The 23,102-nt window shown below is 45.4% G+C and overlaps 1 protein-coding gene across 11 annotated transcripts in view; it reads left to right on the forward strand.

Moving 5' to 3' along the window:
- LPP (LIM domain containing preferred translocation partner in lipoma) overlaps positions 1 to 23,102 on the forward strand; it is a 351,697-nt gene that overhangs the window by 117,903 nt on the left and 210,692 nt on the right. For all 11 annotated transcript variants that reach the window (XM_082320729.1, XM_082320728.1, XM_082320732.1 and 8 more), the window contains one exon: positions 12,509 to 12,710. In XM_082320729.1, coding sequence (XP_082176855.1) covers positions 12,518 to 12,710 — 193 coding nt within the window. In that variant the 5' untranslated portion in view covers positions 12,509 to 12,517. The remainder of the gene's footprint in view (positions 1 to 12,508; positions 12,711 to 23,102) is intronic.

The raw sequence follows: 23,102 nt of genomic DNA on the forward strand, positions 1-23,102 counted from the left end.
TTTAGCTGACAGAGAGCTGTGCTCATATAGCTCACCTGGGATGTGAGCTCTGCAGGAGTGTGCTGGAGGTAATGAAGCTCTTAAGGGGCTGGCAGGGTTGAAGGTCCCCATGGAATGATTAAGGTGTTGGCAACCGTGTTACTTTGAAAGAGAAATATGTGCGTTACACAGCGAAGGCATGCTGAAATGCCTTGCAGGCGTTTAGTTGTGCGTGGGAACATGCTTTGCCTTAGACCTGTGAGACAGCAGTAGCAAATATTGGAGGGCATTTGATTAACTGAGCTGTGTGTGCACTTACTAGTTGCATGGCCCAGCTGCCCTGGCGTAGTTCAAAGGCAGAACACAAGTAGTTGCCAGCAGTGGCTAAAACGCAGCAGTATGTCGCTGTCTCCAGATACATTAAAAGTTTGATTCTTCCTTCCCTCCAAAAATTCCCTCTGCTCATGATTCATTTCCTCTCTTCCACCCCCTGCCCCCACTTTCTTGTTAGAAGGTGCAGTGAATATAGATGAGCACTAGTGTTTTCCTGGTGACTGTCAGATTTGAGCCATTTCACATCTAGGGAACCGATGTGGCCAGTCTAGTATGGAAACTGTTTTGTCAAAACAAAACTTCATACTGATTTCTGGGAAGGGGAACAAACGATTAATTTGGGTGGTCAAAAACAGAAGACACCAATGTGCTAGTGGTGGAGGAATTCAAGTTAGCTTTTTAGTATGATGAGCTTGTTTAGCAGAATTGCAAGGCCAGTGTGGATGCCTGGCTGGGTTAACTTCATTGCTGGCACTGTGGTTTGCACCAGCTGAGGAATTACCTCCCAGAGCTTTGAGTATCACTGTTCTTGAATGAATGGACACTGAGCTAAAAGGGAAGAGCAACAGTTTGCTAGGCTGGTGCTCGGTGGTTTTATGAGTTTCAAAGAAGAATTGAAAATCAAATCTCAAGCACTTGTCTTCAGTCACAAGTTTCTATTCAGAGCAGAACTAAAGCCCTACGATTACTAAAACAGAGCTTTATCTTGATGTGCTCCAGAATGTCATGGCATGCATGCCTTTGCTCTTAATATTCCTCTTCACCCATTTCCCCATGGTTCCGGAACACCCCGCTTTGAACAGCCATCTTCTCAGTGAGGTCTGTGTTGTGTTTATTGCAAATGGCATGGGGGTAGCTAACATCACAGTATGACTTACCTTCCTATCCATGTGGCCATGGACATTCTGGAGCTCCTCCAGCTTAGGCACCATCTCAAAATATGCTTTTTATTCTTCTTTATTCCTTGATGAGAGGACCTGGACTTGGCAGTGGACACCAGGTCAAATATGAGTCCAATGTGTGCCAGTAAAGCAAACTGCATATGGGCTTGCTTCAGGAGAATCCCAGACAGTAGACTGAGAAGAGTTATTGTTCACCTTCTTAAAGAAGGAAGGACTTAAATCTTTATTTTTGCTTCATGTTGCAAAAGGGAGACAAGAATACATTGGGGTGCTTATGTCTTGATGATGTCAAATCACCTGTTGTTGTGAAACTCGGAGAAATGTAGTCTTTTTTTCTGACCATTTATACAAAGGGGTCTGTGTACTTCATTTCCTACAGTTTTTGTGCACTCCGGTATCTTGCTTCCATTAGCAATCTCTACACAGCATCAGTTCCCAGGCATCTGGCAGCAATCACTCTTTTGTGGGTTAGGATATAGGATTTTCCATAGGAAAAAGGCTATTTCCCTTGATTATTTGCAAGGTGCCATGGGCTGAGCTGACAAAAACGAGGCACAGGTTGGTGCAGTGCTCAGGAAGGAGGAGAAATCATCCAGGGATTTGGCATACTCAAGGCTGTGAGTTCCAGGACGGCTTGGTATCTGGGGGAGGAAAAGTTAAGTAGATCAGGTAGGAGGAAAAGAATCAGGGATTAAAGATTTTCATGCTGGACACAGTTCCTGCCCATTAATTGGTTTAATTGCTTGCTTTTTAGTTTTATTACAGTTGCAAAGTCTGGTTCATACTGCCAGCTCCTTGAGGTGTCACAAGAAGGTTATAGCGACGTTGGCCCTGCGCTCGCATCCTTCTTGAGTGGAGCCTGTACTGTGCCCATATTCTGGGCTGCAGCTCCTTTTCCGTTCACAGAAATCCTCTCAATGGCTTGGGGTTCAGACTGCCAGTTGCAGATCTGTTTTCTTCCAGGGATGGCGGCAGCTGACTCTTCCTGTGACCACAGCTATTTTAGAAAAGGAGTGCAGGGAGCCCATCGTAAATAAAAAAACTCCACCTACACCTGCGCCAGCCTTGCTGGATAGGACCTCAAGCTTTGCACTGTTTCCTTGTTCACTCTCTATCAGTTTCCCACTCTCTACTGAGCTCAGATCCCTGCTGTTTCTCCCCAGGCTGAGACATATACACACAGCGTTCTTCAAAGCTGATACAATTATCTATGTGTCAATATGCTGCCACGGTCTCATTTGGTCCCACTGGGGTCTTTGTTGATATCTCACTGCTGAGCTGAATGTTAGTTCTGCACGGTTCCTTCTTGGTTACTGCCAGCATCAGCATCCAAACAGCCTGGGCTTGCTCTAACAGTTTTAACCTTGCCATCTCTTGTTGTCCTGATTTCTCTCCTCTTCTGTGGGACCGTCTTGATAGACCTGATTCCAGTATGTGTCCACTGTTTGAGAAGTCCAGTCCCTTAACCAGTTTATTTGATGGCTAAGCTCTATGTTGCTTGACAGTGCCTTGCTGAAGTAGGAAGCCACGTACTGAGCTGTGCTATAGGCAAGACAATGAATATGGGCACAGAAGGAATAAAGGCAGCTATTTTTGGCAGAGGGATCTTGAAAATAAATAGTGCGCGGGAAAGCATTTGTTTAAGGGAGCTCATGGTCTGAGACTCCCAAAATAACCTTTCTGTGTCATTCTGCCTGTTCTTTTGCTGTCCTTATTAATATATTTCCTCTCTCATTTTACACACAAAGTTCTGAAACATCGAGCTCAAACTTTTATTTGTGGTGCAGCAACACCCTCACAAACTTGTAGGTCAAGTTATCAGGAAGAGAAGCTTTAAGAATTGGAAGAAATTTGTCTGGCTCAGAGCTACCTCCTGGCTCAGCTCTTAAGGCTCAACCACAAACTTTGCTGTATTTGAGTAAGCATCTTGGGCAGGCCACCAGGTCTACCTCTTCCATTGCAATTGCCCTGGGGTTTGTTGTGACCACAAGCGGCTGAGGCCTTGGATTAACGTTTTATCCAATATGATTATGTTTGGAGTTGCTGAGGATTCTCTCATACCACAGAAGTCAAGAATCAGCCTGCTCTCTGGTGAAACTGTAATGCGGTCATTAGAGTTGTATTGGATTAGATAGATCTATCTATCTCCAGGGAGCCAGTACTATCTCTTTGTTTCAATGCACATGGGCCAGTCAAGTTCAATTTATTGGGATTTTAAAGCCTAGTTTGTCATCCAACACCAGGATGTGACATGGCTGTAAAAGGAAGATCTTGTTCATCAGCTTTTATGTGCGTGTTTTGCAGCAGCAGTCAAATTCAAATAGCCTGCATCTAATCCCAAAACTACTAATGCAATTACGTTGGGAAAGAAAAGGAGTTTTATGTTTAGTTTGCCCTTCTACATTTTCCACTATTGAAGCTGGTACGAGAGAAAGGAGCTAAGAAAGGAACTTAAGAAAGGGTAACTTTTTGGTTGAAACCAAAAGTGTCCCAGAAGCAGGATTTTGGTGTAAGAATGAATGTGATATTGAGTTGGTATCTGATGAACTATATTCATGGTCAGGTTAACCTACAGTAAGTATCTTTTTAGCATGTAGAATGTTCTTTACTATCATGTCTTTACTATCTCCACTATGGACTTGCTGTCTTCCTGTTACGTCTGAGTAATATTGTAGTAGCTGTAGTGACTTAGTACATAAAACAAAAGTTACATACCAAACTGGCGTGGATCTGCTGGCAAGAAATGAAGCGTGGATGCAGCCATGCTAGAAAAAAAAAAAGTTATTTTCCAAGTATTGGTTATTTAGTTAAAAGAATGGATACATGCTGTGTTCATTTGCAAACCATTGCAACCAGAGAATAAGGAATATAATGTTGCATTGCCAGTAGGTGATATTGCTGGCATATCTTAAGTGGGATACAGCTATATTGCTGCAAACCCTTTTGAGTGCAGATAAAGTCACAGCTGGAAGTCTGGGGTTTTCAAGTCGTAGAATAATTGATTTTGGAAGGGATCTCTGGAGGTCATCTGGGCCAACCCTTTGCTCAAAGCAGGGCGAACTTTGAATTTAAATCAGGTCTTCTGGAGGATCCCATGGAAATGTGATTGAAGCTGTTAAAGCCGGAGTGAGATGATACTAGATTATATGCTTCGAGGAATAATTCGGCACAGGCAGTGCTCTGACTAGTTTTCTTTCTCCTTAATTCCTGTGATTATGTTAGTGATGTCCCACAGCAGGAAATTGGTGAATGCTTTCAGCCCTATTTAACTGAATAAGTGACTTTTGATTTTATTTATTTATTTATTTATTTAGTGGGGATTGAGCTGAAGATACAAAACTTTGCCTTATCCAGGCAGTTGGAAGAAACTCTTCGTCTGGGGGGAGAGGAAGATTTAAACTTGCTCCAGCTGACACCTGCTGTGAAAGACTAAAGCAAAGCATCGAGAAATGTCCAGAAACAGTGTAAAATGGGTGCAAGCAAAGAAACTTGATTTCAGGGAGAGGTGTGCCACAAGGAGTCGGAGTCCATGTGCATCAAGTTTGCATGTGGTCAAGAAGGCAGTCACTGGAGGGTGACAGCATGTTAGCATGTTCCGTTCTTCTTCATCATGTCTCCGAGTCGCTTGGTGGCTCTGTTGGCTCCTGTTAGCTCTCCACTGCTAACTGGCGATCGGGGTCACATCAGCTCCATGCACAGGATTCCCAGTGCTCGGTTGTTCTTGTGGCTTTGCAGTTCTGGTTGCTGATGTGACGTTTGAGGAGCACGAAGGGCCAGAGTCAATTTGCTGCTGGGAGGGTCTAAGGGAGGAGCTTCTTTGGACTGGTTAATATTACAGGACTTAAATTTGGTGGGATGTTGTGCAGATCGACAATGATTAAGGGAGTTCAAAAGGAATCACAATTTCCCCAAATCACGTAATTTCCCATATGATGTAAAATTGATGAGGATAAGTAGTACCATATGGGAAAGACATCCCAGGAGAGCTTGGGCTGAGTTTGTGCGTTCCTATGGCACTTCCTGTGTTTGGTTAAAGACCTCTAATGAGACCAGAATTTTGACATTATATCCTCTTTTGGAGGCCACAAGAAGCAGGAAAGCTTCATGGCTAGAGATCATCGGCCATAAATGGAGAAAAAAATTCATTTAGCATTCAAAGGGGAACAGTGCCAAGAGAAACAAGCAGCTCTGGGAGTCCGTAAAGAGCAAATCTCTCTGGTCAGCCTCAATTACTGCTTTTGGCTAATTAGTGGAGTGGAGGTGATGAGGACAAAGCAAAGGACTGTATTTTAGCAGGGCATTTGGGTTTGTGCTTTTGGGAATTTCAGGCGAAAAAAATGAAGATAAATAAGCTTAGAGTAGAAATATCCAGTCTTGTGAGTTGCACTAATAACTGAAAGGGGCAATATGTGGCATGATTTTGCATCATGAAAGGTGTCCCCTTAGTTCAGTGCTAGAGCTGATCTTTAAAACTTGGAAGGTGAAATAAAGTCAAAAGTTTTCTCTTTGAGTTCTTTTACATGGATGGAAGAGAAGGGAGAGTGCAGTCTGCCTTTCTACACATGGCTTTTGCAAGCCCTTGGAGACAAACTTGGGTTATCTGGGGAAGGGGATGTCTTGATCATGTTCCTGAATAGAATCAGAGAGAAGCTGCAATAGGGCTTCCAGTTGCATCTACTGTCAGCAAACAAGGTCCTGGCTCCCTGTATCTGGTCAATCCCTTGGCATCAGGAGTGATGGTTAACTGTGCATGGGTAATACTAAGGCAGAACATTATGGACCTGCATCAAGCCAGTGGATTTAGGAAGGAGTGGGATGGAAGACAGAGCAGACTGTCTGGAAGCACAGACTGTTGTTGCTCGTTTTTTGTTAAACACACTTGCTACCCACTATGAGGCATTAGCTTAATTGACTCGGGGACAAATTCTTCTGTCTTGGCAAAGTCCATCAACATCCGAGGAGTATTTGGTCCATGTTATAAATATGAAAATGAAATGAAGATTTATTTGGGTACAGTCTAATCACAGAAAAGCCAGCCTGTCTCAGAGATGAATGTACCAACAATTTCAAGAGTAGACAAATTGGTATTCTACCCTTCCATTGCTTATCTGATGTGAGGCTAAATTGACTTGGAACCCTCTTTGTTTTACCTTTGCTTCTCAAAGGTGAACGACATCCTGTAATTAAAAGCAAAAACAAGCACTTATGCCCACACATAAAAAAAAAAAAAGGGGGGAATAAAAAACCTTGTCAGGCTTTTATTACTACCTGGTATTATCTTCTATTGATATTCCTGGTCTGACATTTTTAGATAATGTGGTCTCATCTTGGGATTCGTGGATTCCAGTTCCTCTGCTGCGGTGTATTCTTTCATGGTTAGAATTTTCTGAACTTACAGCATTAAGATTGTCCTAATGATAGAACCAGAGCACACTGTTTTCCTTATTTATGTGGCGTGATTTCACTCTTTGCTCTTAATGTTATTTATCATGGTTAGTCCGGTCTTTATCCTCTGCCTCCAAAAGTAGGTGATGACTAATGCTTCCACGGAAGGAAGGATAACAGAACCGCAGGCAGCCACAGCTGATTTCAGTCTGGTTTTTGTCTTTGATATTATTCATCACTTTACCCCTTATATTTTAAGTTACCATTCTTGAAAAAATGGTCTTCTGCTAGCATCCACCATTTCATAAAAGGTTGCTGAAAAATTGAAGAGAGTTCAGAGTGAATGTACGTGAATGAATCAAGAGAAGTCTGCTCTTTACAGTGAGTTTAATTGATACTTAATTTAAATGTTTTGATTTGATTTAACCAATGACCTGGCTGTGTTCTGAAAGGATCTGTGTAAGGGAGAGAGGCAGGTCTGTAATGCAGATGACAGGAGCGTAACAAAATCCAATGGTTGGAAGTGGAGCTAGATAAATTTAAAGCCAGGCATAAAGGAGAAGCTGTAATTATGGTGCTTAATTGCTTGCCCAAACAATTTACCTAATGCTGCGGTGGATTCTCCAATACTTGCATTCTTTCAGTTGAGGTTACGTGTACTTTCTAACAAATATTCTTTAGCTCAACAAAAACTTCATGGAGAAATAGTTGGGTAGAGTTCAGTGCCCTGCACAGTGCAGAAGAGTTAGACAAGAGGGTCAACAGGACTTTCAAAGCAGTGACATAAGGGAGATATAGGAGATTTTTGTCTGGGGTGGGGTAGTGAATTTGGGAAAAGGGTACTGCCAGAGTGGTCAGTGAGTAAGGAGTCATGGGAAAAGCTTGTAGCAGCTAGATCAGGAACAGAGCTGTTGAGTTACTGCTGACCGAGGAGGATGGCTGTGTGAGAGTGGCAGGCAGAAACACAGAAGGCTTCAGCCAAAAGCGAGGGAGATGTGGCACTGATGGGGAAAGCCAGAGGTTGCTGTCTCTGTGGGAAGGTTCCCTGGGGCATGGGCTTCGATGAAAAAGGTCATTCCAGCCTGGCTGTATTAAATGTTGGGTGGCTAGATGTATTCAGGTTTGCTAGGAAGGGGATCATTGAAGGGAAACCATGCCTGATGAATGATTTGCATGGAGCAGAAATGTAGGGGCAACTGTAGATTTAACCTGCAGTTTAACTTTTCAGTGAGAGCTCTGTGGTCCAGCCATTGACTTGAGCAGCAGATGGATCAGGCCCTTAATGCATTGCATTTGGCATACAAGGAGCAGCAACAGCTGGCTTGTCCAGTAAAAGGCTGGTGAGATTCCCTGTTCTTCAGTGGGGGGGGATTGTTTCTGGAGAGCTAGAGCGGGTTTGATGTTTTTTTTTACTCCATCTGCTATTACCCTTGAAGGAGGAGCTTGCTGTATTCACCCTCAAAAATGTATAATGCAGCTATTGTAACAGCTCCATCCCTGACAGCCAAGGTGAGCAGATCCACTTTACCGCATTATCCCCTACCAGCGTGCATGCTTCCAGGATCTTTCTTCTGGTCCTGCTTCTTGGGTTCCCCCCATCCCTCCATCTTGATGCTCCCTTCATTGTGTTTTTCCTGTTCCTTGTTTCTCTCAAGCCTGCAATATCCAATGCAGCTTGTTCTTTTTGTTCTCTGAGTTTCTCGGTGACTTTAGCCTTCTTGCAGCCACTGACTTCTGCAGTCCCCCACATCCAGCTAGAAACTTCTGAAAACAACACTGTTTATTGTAGAACCGGTGGAGAGAACTTTTTTTGGAAGGAAACACCTCTGAGACAAAAGTGAAACATGTATTTGCTAGTCGTGTTTGCTGGCTAGCCAGAAAAGCACTGTCTTTATCCATTGGAGGTTCTCACCCAAGTGCAGGAACCACGGTGACACAGAGGCAGTGGCATGTGTAAGAGTAAGTTTAGAGTAAGAGAATTGGTTATAAACCCAAGTTTGCCTGTACTGTTACTTGTCCATATCACAAAATGTTCATCTGTTTTGCTCCAAAGAAGCTTCTGATTGAAAACCAGGCAATATTGCAGGGAATGGTGAGGGAGCACTGATGGCTTAGCTAGGGTGCTCCACCATGGAGAAGTCTGCAGAGAGAGGTGGGGGGCTGGGCCCATCTGCAAACTACTTTCTCTTATATTTTGCCTTGCTCTTGGCCTTTTACCAGATGGAAAAATGGGGGGGAAATAACAACAAACCCAGAAGTTTAGCTTGAGCTGTTAAAAAGATTAATTCATTTTCCTTTTAAATGATCTCACAAAGTAGTTAGGCTAAATTTAATTGAGGCTAGGGAGCCGGGGCTGGAACAGACGATGAAAAAGGAACTTGCTGAAAACATTGTCAAGGCATAGATAGCAAAAATGAGTGGCAGCAAATGCATAACAGAAAATGAGAGGGGGAGAAAGAGGAAGAGAAAAGGCTAATGGGGAAACAATTAGAAGATACCACCACCGCCAAAAGAAATGCATTAGAGGGTAGCCAAGATGGAGCTGCATGCCAGCTTGCAGTCAGCAATTGAGTTACAGCAGTGTGGTCTTCATGCTCCCAAACTGTCCATAAGAGCACTGTGCTTTTTAAGCTCATTCATTGAGATTTACATCGTCTTCAGGCATCCTCAGCACTGTGCAACGTGGCTACTGAAGCAGATATTCTTGGTTTGTGCATCACTTGACCTATCCCTGCCATGAACCTGGCAGACCATGAGAGCTAAGTGGGACCAAGGCATGTTGCCTAGGAGGTGGCTGAGGCACAACTAGAGAGCTGCCAGGACAGGAATGACAATAATCTGATCAGTACTGGGATTTTTTTTTTTTTTTTGCTTTGAATCAGTATGGAGGTAATGTCCAGGCTCTGGGGATGCTTCACACAGCGGGACGTTCTTTCATATGAGATGTCAAGCTAGGGGCTGAAAACCTGTCAGAATAAAACTCCAGGATGCTTTCAGCAATGGGTAAGGTATAGTTGTCTTCGGATGTAATAACTGCAGAGTGCAGAGTTGTCCTATTTAGCTCTTAAGGCTGAGTGCCCTCATTGCTTTCTGCTCTTAAAACCTAGATAGTTGCCTGAGTTTTATTGTTGCATTTTACATTTTTGAAGGGTGTGGGATGAGGAGGCAGTAGTGTAGGTGAATCTTACTGCTCGAGTGGCAGTCGTTTCCCAGGTCCATCAGGGCTGATGTTGGTAATGGGAAGTACCAGGCAGTGGGAGCATGGTTCGCGTGCCCTCTGCCCCCACCCGTTGCAGCTGGTTTCCTCTCTGGCCCTGTGGGGAGGACCTGCCTTTCACTTCTTGCTTTCAGAATGATGCTACTCACTGTTAATGTAAGGTTGTAAGGCAGGCATATGTGGGAAGGAAAGTTGCATCCTTGCAGCTCAGCCTTGGATGCTTGTCCATCTCCAGGGTGCTCCTGCCACGCTCCCGTCTGCCTCATTTCTAGCCAATCCCTCCATACTGGTTCCGGTGGCTTCCTTTCACTGGTATCACATGTCTAGCACAACAGGCTTATCCTCCAGTGGTAGGGATCACGAAACCACAGCGTGCTTGCTGAGCAGTCAGACTGCATGGTGAGGAAGAGCCACAAGTGTTGGGGCTGATGTTTGGCACTTGCCAGTTCCTCTCCCACATAAGGGGCGATGGAGGTGGAAGATGATCACAAATTGGCTGTCTCCTAGTGTTGGGTCAGACCTGGGGACTTTAAGTAGAAATGATTCCTCAAGTAGGAAACCTGTTACCTGGAGTAAACTTACTGGGCTGGAATAAGCACACATAGATACATCAGTTTCAACACTCATTGCTGTTAGCTGGAGGTACTGTCTCCACACTACCACGTGGAGACTTTGCTCCTTTCCCCCAGACTGACTCAGCATTGCTAACACAAATTACTAGGACAAGGTTATCTCTGCAGGAACCCACAGGACCACTTTCTCTAGTTTATACCCAAGAGTCTTCATTTGCTTCTTTGATAAAGGACTCAGCTGAATTTGCTCCACCATGAAGCTTGTAGGATGCAGATGCTTTGCCAGCCAGGATGAGTTGGCAAAATAGCTCTGCTCCTAAGCCCTAACAGCTTAGTCTTGACATTTCTAGTGATGTGTGAGCCCAAATTAGGAGAAGGGGGAAATGAAGTGTGATTTATGCTTTGTTTTCTTGAGGTAGACTTAAATATGCTATCAGATATGCTTTCTTCCTGCCTAAATGTTCCACATAATCCTGGGGGCTGGTTGAAGAGCTCAGTGTTGTTTGGTTCTCTGAGAAGCATGTGTGCATGGAAGTCTTAGCTGTGAGGCACCAAGAATATGCCCAAGTAGGCTAGGAGTTGGCCTGTGGCTGCATTCCTGCATGGTATCAGTGAGCTGTATGTGGCTGTACTTCTCAGCTTTGGAAATACCTCCTCGTGAGCTGTTCAAATAGACGGCTGCATGCATGACCGCAGAGCTGTGTCAGAATAGTTAGAGAGCTGTAGCACTCTGGACTTTGGTAATGATTTCACTCCAAAGGGGTCTACACCTGCCAGAGGCCACTTTTCGTCTGTCCTCTTTCCTCTTCCCACCCTGAGCTCAGGAGACTGTTCACACCAGCTAACACAGCCCTTTGCTGACACGCTCGGCAGAGCTACAGCTCTCTCTTGCATCTCAGCCCCAGCAGATTGCACTGGCTGCTGCAGTTAGACACCACCTCTTTGCAAATCCAGCAGCGCCTTTGCTTCGTCCCGTTGTTCCCAAATGGAAGTGCTTTTCTGCAATGGCAGTTTGCTAACGTCTACCATGGCCTGGTGCTCTCTCTTGCACTGATCCTTTTCTGTGACGAAAACAAATCTTTCCTGATTGGGTCGCAGCTGCCTGCTGGTTTTGGTGGCTTTGAGGAGTCCTGACACCAAAGCAGAGCATGGGCAGAAGTGACAGGGTGCTCAAGAGCTCCAGAATTAGCATGGGCTTTTGCCTGTGTGGGGTCTTCGTTTCCTCATCGCATCTCAAATCCAGGTCTGTAGGACCATCTGATGGTACTATAGGACCATCGCTGCTGCCCAGCGAGTGTGGTTTGTGTGTGGTGAATAGCACTTGTTCACTGCAATGAACAGGTTTTTTATGGGCAACATTTTCAGCAGTGTCTGAGTCCAGTTCTCAAAAGTGATGTAGGCTTTTAAGAGGCCAAAGCCAAGATTTTCATAAATAAGTAATGATTTGGGCTGCCTCTGTTTTCTGTTACACAAGTTGAGATGTCTAAAAGGAGCCTGGTTGTCAGCGGTTGTGGGATTCTGGCGTTTTTTCAAAATTGACATGCTTTTAAAACATCTTAAGCTGGGCATTCAGAAATGGAGGCATCAAGAATGATTAGCTGCTTTTGAAATCCTTTTTCTTAAAAGTTTGAATGAAAGTTGCTGGGATGTGGGGTCCTAAATGACATGTGAAAAAGTGTCAAAGGTGTATTTTGGAAGTGTGTCTGCCTGTCTGTGACTGCAGTTGTCCCCAGAGCACCTGTGCTGTTGTACGTTAATGTACTCACAAAAGCCTAACAGGGAAAGGCAAATATATCACTACTATGCTGAATGGATGGTGGGGTTGATAGGCTTCTCCAGGGTATCAGCCTGCCTCTGCTTTAAAGGGGAAAATAGCAATGTTTTTGCAGGCACCACCAGTGACTGCTCAGTAATTCTGACCTACTGGGGAAAGAAAGACAAGTTTGTATCATAAGTCCTATACATTAGGACCAATGTATTTAAAGATAAGCGTGCACAAGTTAAACATGTTGAAGTGTTTTGTGGGTTTGATTTTATAAACCAGCAAAGCAGTGGGTTTGCGACTGTTATTTCCGCAGCCTGAATTCCTAATGTATGTGTGATTCTGCCTCTCCTCTCAGATCTGAACCATGTCTCACCCATCCTGGCTGCCACCCAAGAGTACTAACGAGCCTGTTGGTCACGTTACTGCGAGGATGGAGACGACGCACACCTTTGGGACTCCCAGCATTTCGGTGTCCACCCAGCAGACACCAAAGAAGTTTGCGCCTGTTGTTGCCCCCAAGCCAAAGTACAACCCATACAAGCAGCCGGGAGGTGATGGTAAGTATTTATTTTTTTTAGGAAGGAACCACAACTGTCTAATTCGGAGGAACTGACTGCTAACGCAGGCTGTTCTTGACTTGCTCCTTGTTGATGAGTTTGTGGGACCCTCCCTGTTTCAGATCATTCAAATCAAGCAGAATGTGAAGGTATCTCTAACCCTTGCTCTGGCTCGCTACCCTCCTGAGAGGTGCAGGGTTGGGGGAGGACATGGAGACAGATCTTTCTTGTTTTTAATTGGAAGCAGATGTTCTATGTCCAAGACTGGTACTTTTCAAGGGGTTTTGCTTGTTGGTCTCTGCTGGTATGTGTTGATCCAAGGAGCTGGGGCTTGAACAACCCTTTTCAGTATTGGTTCTTTCATCCCAGCACAATGGGAATCCTTTACAACTGTGGGACTGAGCTGTGGGAGTATGAGTATAATTGGGGTGGTAGAGCATAAGTTTGGTAGAACGGGTCTTAGCAGTGCTTCTTCTCCAGCCTGCTGGTTTGATTCAGTTTTACTTTTATTCTTTTCCCTCTGCTATGAAACGGTCTTGAATATGAAATAATTTAATGATGTAATTCTGAGGATATTTACATGACCATTGCAATAGCCTCTGGAGCTGCTATGTCAGTAAAACAAATGCCTGCCAATCACCGTGTGTTGGCCTTCCTCTACCTTGTGCTATAAAGTCCTCCTGTCTTCACGTAGTCGAGCAGCGAGCATGGGAGTTGGGTTCCTGGCTTGTGGACACATGGAGGGAGGGAGTTCCCAGCAGCAGGAGCACATGGCTGGGAGCACCCCTGGGGTTTGCAACTGGAAACCTGCCAGTTGAAGCACCTGAGATGCCCCTTGCTGACAGCGGAGAGTGTGTGATGGAGCCTTACTGCAGCAGAAACAAGGTGGAAACAAAGGATTTTAGGAGGGAGTGGTAGCTGTCTTGGCAGAGTAGTGACTTTTCTATTCCCAGTGATTTAGTATGGTTAGAAATGGGTGGAAAACTCTTCTCTCTCCTCCTCTCCATCCTCCCCCCAAAGAAAAGCTCAGCTGTATTCAAGAAAATTGCCAAACCAGCTTTTGATTTTTGGTTTTGGATGCTCTAGTTTGTTCCATCACCACTTTTCCCTCTTTTGTGTTGAAAGCAATAAGATAAATGTCATCTCTATCTTTTTTTCCTTTTTCTACTCTATCTTTTGAAAGCATATGCATTTTCAGGAAGACCACAGAATAATGGAAAGGAGAAGTAAAAACAAAGCAGCATATTAAATCTTGCAGTTGAGTGATTTTCTAAAGTTAAGGGCATTTTGTAGGAAAGTTGGAAAAGTCTGACAAGTATTTCATATTTTTTTTTTCCCTCTGCCGCTCTAACTTTGGAGAATTCAGAACGAAAAAAGAAAATGTGTTGGAGGGGAAAAGCGAAGTCATATGCACCTGTTCTGTTGCCTTCAGTAACAAAACATTAGCGAGTAAGAGGAAGACATTTGGAATTAAAAAAGTAAAAAATAATCCATTTCTGAAGAGCAATGAAAATGTCACCTTCAAGTCAAGTGGAAATTCTTGTTTTTCTCATTCCCTTAAAATATAAAATAATGGAAAATGCCACTTTTTTTCTAGGAAAACTGTTGTTGATTAGCCACTATTTTTTATGTGAAAAATGTCAGTATGCCTTAATTGTTGGTGCTTTAGTGATTGCAGATCTGATTATATATGACTCGGGAACATTATCACCTTCTAAAAAATTCTTTCTTGGCAGTTGGGGAAGAAGGCTTTCCCTAAAAGCAGTCTGAGAAGCGGGGACAAGGCATGCAAACATTTCTCATGCAACACTGACTACCCAGTCCTGCAAGCAGCTGAGCATTGCCAGGTCTGTTAGAAACCAAGAGACATCGGGGAACTCACAGGAGGCCTTTTTCAGTGCCAGTCCCTTGCCTTGTCTGATGCTGGGCTTTTGGAGATCCCATTGTCATCTGACAGGCCTGGAAGAGCTAAGGGTTGGCCAAGACCTGGTCAGGGACTGGCTCAGTGATGTGACAGTGTGCCTGCAGCTTAAGGTAATCCACTTTCAGAAGGTGACATGCTGCTAGTCGGTGTCAGCAGCCGGTGCAAAGCCATTAGCCCAGCCATATATAACCCTGAGAACATGAGACTTCTGGGATCTAGCAGGCGAGGGGGGACAGCGAGAAAATATTTAGCCCAACATGCTTCATTCACTTTCTATGGCTCCCTTCTCTCCTCCAGGCTCCCTAATTGTTTCTTCAGTGACCTCCATTGTTTTTGCAGCAATAATTCAGCCTGGGAGACGGCTCCATGCCTCACTGGTTCCCTGTGTAAAGGGGCATCGCGAGTTGTTTTGCCTAAATTTGTTCTCCGTTGCTGACAAGTCTTTCCCATCTCGTTAGCTGTGAGTCTGTAGGTGGGAGGAGCTGCAGCATCCCCTTGTACCCCAGTGTGTTTTCATCCTTCCTGCCCCTCCGGAGGTGCTTCGCTGGAGGCACGTGGGCTTTCTGCCCAGGTAGCACGCAGCGCAGCATCCTTCTGCCAGAGACGAGCACAAGCAGTGGTGCTGCTCCAGGGAAAGGCTGTCCCAGGGCGGCGATGGGGCAGAAAGTGGCTGTGCACATCACAGCCTGGCACAGCCTTGCCTGCTCCAGCTGTGTTGCTGGAGTTGGTTCCCTGCTACCAGAGGCTGCAGGGATGGTATCGGGAATCTCTTTGGGAGACCGGAAAATTCTGTTCCCGGTAATTTCTTCAGCTTGTTGCTTTTAACATTCGGGAAAATGCATCCTCTGGCCTCGTGTTTCTTTATTATTATTTTGTAGGCATGTTGCTTGCACGTAGTGGGTCTGCCTGGCTGATAGCTTTTGTGGTTTTATTTCTTGAACGCATTGAAAGCGCTGGGGAAAGACACTGGAGTGACAGGCTGTGGAGCAGATGCTGTGTGCGTGGCAGGGGAACGGCTGTACCCCCCCCCCCACCCCCCCCCAGCATTTCCTTGGTCTCACCTTGACTTTGATTTTATCCCCCCCCCCCCCCCCCCCCCCCCCCCGCCCCCCACCTGCACAGAAATCAGCCAGATTAAAAGCTACTCAATGGAACTTTAAAACAAGTTAGAAATGGTTAAATGACTGGGGGGGGGGGGGAGAAATCGCAACAGCCAGCGGTTTATAAAACAGCAGCATTTTAATGTGACTGGAAGCACTCAAGGCGTGGATGGTTTAGACCAGCTAAGTGAGCAATTTTCCCAGTGCTGCCAGCTCCCTCCTCGCTGTGTGCCACGCTGACTCGCTGCCACTCGTTTCAAACTAGTTTTGTCAACTCATCAAAGCAAAGACCATGTCTTGTCGCAGGGATCCATTTGGGGGCCTCCGGCTATGGCTGAAGTAGTAGTAGTAGTAGTAATAATAATAATAATCAATAAGACCACATCTCTGGTTAACGTCCTTCATGGGTCTCTGCCGTACAGCTGGCTGGAGAGGCGAGCACAGCTGTGTTTTTATAGGTCCTACAAACACCACACCAGACTTCCAAGTGCTGTGGTCTGGGCTGGGTTTCTGGAGGATTTAGTGCTAGTGTTCCCCGCTGCGAAAATTCACAGGGGATTAACCTTGCCTGATCCTGGGAGGTGTGAGCAACATGGTCCCTGGGATGCAGAGGTGCCAGACATCTTACACAGCTCTGTATTTACCCCACAGAGGGAGGAGAGCAGTTTGAGCTTGGAGAAGATGATTTTCTACAAGATACACAAGTGTGCATGGGGAGGAAGTGTATTTGCTAATGAGTTAGGCTGGAAATTAAAACTAAGTGTTCAGACACTTGAGCACTGGGGCCAAGGGTGGTCCATAGATGGAGCTGGATGTGTTTGCAGTTAGTTGGAAAGCATCTTCTGCATGTTGGGAGAAGATGTGTACTGAGATGGATGAGACATCATCCAGCCGTGGGTCCTGACAGTCCACCTCTTGTATTTGGCCCCTTTCTCCCTGCTCACATGTGTTTGGTGCTACCTGCCTCTTCCGTCTGTTCCTCAGCAGACCCCGTCCAACAGCATGCATAGCAGATCTCATCCTCTGTACTCACTGAGCAAAAAAATCTCTTAAGCAAAATAATGCCTTCTTCCAAGGAAACAGTATTAATTTTGTTTCCTTTAAAAGCATTGGATGCCCCATCATTGGAAGTATTCAAGGTCAGGTTGGATGAGGCTTTGAGCATTCTGATCAAAGCATCCTGAAAGATGTCCCTGCCCATGGCAGGATGGTTGGACTAGATGATCTTTGAAGGTCCCTTCCGACCCAAACCCAATCTGTGATTCTATGGTTGCCCTCCCTCCTTTCCTTGCCGCTTATTTCTCTCCTGCTTTCCAGCTCTGACACTTGAATTGGTATTTCAGCATCATCAACAGAGCTGGGGCCTTGGGGAAATGCCGCCACACAGCTGTTCCCGTCTATGCTGGGCTCAGGAAGATGGGGAGGATCTATAGCTTGTAGATCAAGCAAATTCCATTTTCTCCTCCTTTCACTAGTCCCAGAAAATGGCCTCACCCTCCAGGGCAGACAAAGGAGGCGTCTGTCACGGGGCGAGGTTGGTGATGGTTGATCCAGTGGCTTCGTGCACGCTGCCGTGGGCCTGGTGGCAGCAGTGCCGACGCGAGCTTGCACGCCGTGTGGCACGGGGAGGAGGGCTGGCAGCTGCTCCCGAGCGAGTGTCACTGTGGTGGCGCAGTCGGGGTGTGCTGGGACAGTGCCAGAGGTTGTGAGGCCAAAATCAGGGGCTTCAAAAAGATGTAAAAATCTGTTGTCAGCCTGAGGTGCCTGGAAAAGCCTGAGTTAGGGCTCTTCAGGCCATCGGATGGCTCGAGCGCAGTGAGTGGTAGGCTTCGCGGTGTGATTTGCCTTTCGGTTTGGATCCTTTTGGTTTCAAGCTTGTTTTCATAACCACAAAAGCTGTTTTCCCCTTGCCTTCCCCCCTCCCCTCCAAATCACACCTCACAGACATGAGCAGTGCAAGTCCAGGAGAAACAACACTGCTGATGAAGCCTGGCCAGGTTGCAGGATTAGGCTTCCCAGTCCAGCATTCATGACCACTGCCACAGCTCCTGTGCGTTGAATACACCTCCTCTGCCATCACGCATAGTCACTTGAAGGGTGATTTGATGGCGGCAGGGAAGGGAACAAGTCCATCCTTGCCTACTGGGAAGTGCCAGATCATTGCTTGGCACCCAGGAGATCTCCTGCAAAGATGACCATCTCCACTCCCAAGAAACCAAGTTCCTCATATTCTTGCAGTGTCTTTCATTCATACGAATTCGACCACGCATGTTTCTTAAGCTGCCTGAGACAGACTGAGATACCACAGTGCCAACCCTGGCCAGAAAGGGGTGTGCAGACAGCATCCCTCCCAGGACAGTTGCTTGGTTTAAGGGGCTGCACAGCGCTTGGACGTTCTTCTCTGTCACCCTCTGGGGCTCTGAGGACATGCTTTGCAAAATTAGCTGCTTTAGTTTATGCTGCTGGGTCCTTCTAAATTCAGTATTTAATAGTGCTGATGTCTTTTCTTTGTGATTGCCACCCTTGGTGAATATAATACCTGCAGAAATGGATTTAATAATGGAAACTAAATGAAGAAGGGGTGAGAATCAAAGCAAGCTCTTCCCTTCTCCTTCCTTTCCTTGAGTGACTTTCAGATATGCTGAAAAACAAGACTCAGGTGAAGGTCTTCAAGGTTTTAATTACTTTTTTGGAAAAACAAAACAAAACAAAAAAACCCCCCCCAAAAACCCAAAAACCCAAAAAAACAAAAAAAACCCCAAACACTTCCTGCCATTTACCTTGGTTGGGGGACAGGGCGGTGATTCATGAGACAAGGCACAACAGCAGTGCCAGCTCCAGGGCAAGGTTATGTGGTTGACAGCCACGTGTATGCTTGAACCCGGCTGATCCAGGTTTCCCAAGGCTTGGCCCTCCCTGCCCTCCTCCTCTTCGTGCGTGTGGAGGCTCTTGAGCACTGGTGAATTATATTCTGCTGTGTCTGTAGGGGACTGGTGGTGTGAACTATCAGGCTATTTGTTGGGGTTTTTTTATAGGCAGATATACCTGGTGGGTTTTGTTTACAGCAGCCACTGTATCAGTAGCTCTGTCTAATTTTTGAAGCTTGGGTATGGATTTATTGGACTAGACATTCTGTGTTTTAGCTGTGCTGTTCCCTGCTCTGCAATCTTTGACAGTTCATAGCAGCTAACCAGGTCCAGAGTCTATTCATTACTTGGATGAGAGCCCTGAAAGAATAAATTCAGGCTGGCTTGGGAGATTCTGCGGGTTTTGTGTCTTTTTTTCTGGTTGTCTGGGTCTGCAGCCTAGCAAGAGGAATCCTTGTTAGTGGGAGGGCTGTGTTGGTTGAGAGGCGGCATACCTGCTCGTTGGTGCTTCTCCTGAGCTTCTGCAGCGCTGTGCTCGTCGTCGGAAGGAGCCTGGGGCGCAGGAGCGGCGAGCTGCATCTCAGCCGCGCTCCGGTGGTGGTTTGTGTGCGCCTCATCCAACGCTAACGTGAGATAATGCGATTTAGTCTTTCATCGCGGTGGAAGCAGAGGCTCACTGTCTTGCACATGTTGTGAGTTATGCACGTGGACTGTTGCTGCTGCTCAGATGAGGCATGGGAATACGTTGTTACTCGGTCGTTTTGATGCTAAATTGAGTCCTGTGAGTACCAGGGTTTTTCCATTGGGATCTGCTGGTCTCTGCCTCCTGCCTTGCTCCTCAGCTCTGCCACCAGCTCAAAAAATCACCGATGCTCTAGGGGGGAGGCAGCGTCTCAGTGATGGGACAAAAAAAATAGGCTGAGAAGTGCTCTAACCCTTTTCTGGTCCCATTGAGCTCGCGAAGATGAAAAATGTTGTGGGAATAAAGAGGTAACCTTACTGTAGCAAATCATCCTTACTGTTGCAAATCATCCTGACTGTGCCTGAGCACAGTCCCCATGTTAGTGCTTGTTTTTTAGAGAAAGCTTTTTTTAAAGTGCATATTATAAACTTTTAAAGCCCTTCTTAATCCTTGCTCTCGTTCTTCCAAGTGTTTCTTGTGCTGAACGAAATGGAGCAGATGAAGCAATACTTTATTCATTAGTGTCAGGACTGCATCATCCACAGGCTCTTACAAAATGCAGCCAGTGAAAATGAACTTGAAGCTCCAGGCCTCTTTGTGGTGTCTTTGCTACCTTCTACGCAAGAGCATTTAAAGCATGAACAAAGCCCCCGAACCCCGCAGAACAAGCGGGAAGGCGGGGGTCCCTCATTAAGGGGTAGCTGCGAACCAGTTCAGAGCAGCCTTTCGGAAGTCTCCATTGATTTCTCTCTAATGACATCCTCTTCCCCGTTGGTTAAGAACCAAGTGAAACCAGTTGGAGATGAGTGGTAGTTCTCATTTGTATAACAGTGGATTTAAACTGCCCCAAGCAAGCTGAGCTGTGTTGAAGAGGCTTGAGGCCAAGCTGGTGCCTTTGTGCCTGGGCAGCATCCCTCTACTTGATAGCTTATGAGTTATGGAGACATGGAGTTTTGCTCAATTGTCCACTGCATGGTGATCAGTGTCAGGAGTTGTGATTCTCACCAGTGTAAATAAACTGGCTCTGGGTGGGTCCTTCTGTTTTGATTGCAGTCATCCCAAAAGTTGTCATTGCTTGGGCTGGATAATAGTGTCTGCATCTGCTTTTTTTTGTTGGAGACAAATACATACGTCTGTGCTCTTAGCTTTGCTCTCGTGATGAACATTTTCTTTTTTGAAATACCACCTCAGATAATGGCACTGGGAAAAATGCAACATAAAACAGGTGCATAAAAACTATTATTGAACCAGTATACTTATCCATAGTTCACAAAATGTCAAGTCAAGCCACCTGGTTTTATTAACAGTTCTGACTGTGTTTTGTTAGAATTACAAATATTAAACTTTCACAGGCCCTGGAACACGTTGCCTCTTATTTGGGAACTACTTGAAGTAGTGCCTAGCCTTGTTTTTAATTCTGGTGAGTGAGCTCGTATTTTCTCTGTTTGGTATCATAAAGCAAACATTACAATCCTCAGCAGGTAGATTTTTAATTTTTTCTTCCATGCCTATTTTTTTTCTCATTTTCTTTTCTTCCTGTCTGTCTGTTCTTCCAGGATACTATACTTAATTTTTCCACTTCATTATTTCAAACATTGAATAGTGATTCATCTTTGCAATGGCCTCTTCTGTGAACCACAATAGTTTGGGGAGAATAAAGAAAAAGGGCAAAAAAGGGAAGGAAAAAAGAGGAAAAAAGACGGTTCTGACATACACTGGAATGGAAAGAAGCCATCTTTTTATAACTCAAATTGCAAACATCTGTCATTGACTACATCAAACCTACTTTAAAAAAGATAATGTTTGTCCTCTATATAGTTTTAAAGGGCTGTGGTGCCCAATCAAAGCAAGAAAGCAATGCTAATACAGAAATAGCTTGAATTCAAGCAGGCAGCACTTGTCCTTTTATTTTAATCTGAAATTTTAACATCCTCCAGATGCTAGTCTGTTAAATAATAACAATTGTTATGTGACAGTTAACAGTCAAGTAATATTTTTTATTTTTTTGCCCTTGTTCACACAATGCAGCTCTTCCATGCCCTGAAAACTAGCTGTTATAATGAAGGATTACACATATATTTTTCCTTTTCTCTGCCTACAGCTTTTTTACTCTGCCAGACGGAGTACTGCTAAGTCAGAGCAACCAATAAATGTCTATTGGATTATATTACAGGTTGGTCTAATAAAAGGTTAGAAGAATGAATGAGCAACTCTTGAAGCCACAGAAACTGTACTTGTGGCCAAAGAGCAGGCATTTCTGGCAGTGAACACTACACAGTTACAATTTGGACTAAATATACGAGGCCTGAAATGCTCGTTGCTTAAGCAAAGTGCATGGACCTGAGGGTCCATGAGTAGGACTGGGAGTCCCACAGCTCTGGCTGCCCCAGTGTGGGTGGTTATGCAGAAGGGGATGAGGAGGGATCTGGTCTAGTTCCTAATAAGTAGACATCACTATCTAAAAATTCCCCTTCTGTCTTTTTCTTTAGCTAGCATGCACGCTGAAGTCGTAGCCACAGAAGAATGTGCAAGCATGCTCTAGGAGCTCAATTGGGGATTTACCCAAACTATTTGAGGAGCTGTGAAGTGCAAAAGACTCGCAGGTCTTTTCCAACTCTTAATTCCTGTGATGGTAATGACTAAGGAAAGGTTTTGGTTTAATCTAGACGTGCCCAAGCCATAATGCAAAGCCTGGCGTGAAGGACGTGTTGGTAGACATCACACTGACATGAGAACTGGCATTTGTTTTGCCGAGCACTGAGTTTATGGGAAATGCTGTGGGGGTGAGGAATAATTATAAGAGGAGGGACCTGTACGTTTGGGCCACCTCTGTTACAAGATGGATTTGGAAAGATTTAGCAACTGGCTTTTCTAGGTATTCTGCAGCGGCGTTGGGCTTTGTACAGTGTGGGTGCCTGTGGTGTGAGGGTCTGCCCAGGGGTCCTGCCCTGGGAACTGCCCCTGAGCAAGCTGGTGGGAGGAGAAGGGGCTCTCAAGAGTAGGAAAACGGTACTAAAACAGTGCTAGTAAACACAATCTTTTCAAAAGTGAGTTTAATATAAGAAATTATAAATGTTTGAAATTTATGTTATAAAAAGTGAATGTGATGAGGATTAAATTCTTACTAAGTGGAGACTGATGGTCTCTGAGTTCGATGACCGCGTCCTGAGCCATACCAGCTGGCAGCAGACCTGTTCTTTGGTAACAACACCAACAAAATCAACTTTCCTTAACTTCTTGTCCCATGTGCCCCTCAGCACCAGCTCACAATCTGAGCTCCACGTTTCTCATCTCAACTCGCTTCCCCGCCAAGCCCCACCACCTAGGGCTCTTATGAAAAAGACACAGTGCCAGGCTGTGGCTGTTTCAGCACATACTGGGAGCATGTTGGGCATCCCAGTGGCTTCCTTGGGATCACTGTGCACCTACAGTTCGGTGCATTTTCATCTGCTTTCCTCATCCAGAGCAATCCAGCTCAGCTCTTTGCAGGCCCAGGTCACCTCTCGGCCCCTGAAGTGTCAAGATCGGCTTTACAATGTGCTGTAGAACTGTTCAAGGGAATGTGCTAACCCAATCCACATTATGTATTTGCAAAGTTTTTTTGCAGGAGAGCGAAAAGGGATAATCATAGCTCCTGGGCCACTTCTCGGGAAGGGTAAGGAAAGGAGGGTTCCTCAATGAGGATCCATTAACCACCACTCTGGCTAACAGGCAGTGAACACAGGAGGTAAAAGTGCGTTCTTCTCCCTTCCCAGTCCTGCGATTTAAAATGTTTGAACGTGCACTTCAGAAGCTGGGGAAGTAAAAGCCCCCAGTTGT

This window comes from Platalea leucorodia (assembly GCF_965183815.1).
Source record: "Platalea leucorodia genome assembly, chromosome: 8".
Taxonomy (NCBI): Eukaryota; Metazoa; Chordata; class Aves; order Pelecaniformes; family Threskiornithidae; genus Platalea; species Platalea leucorodia.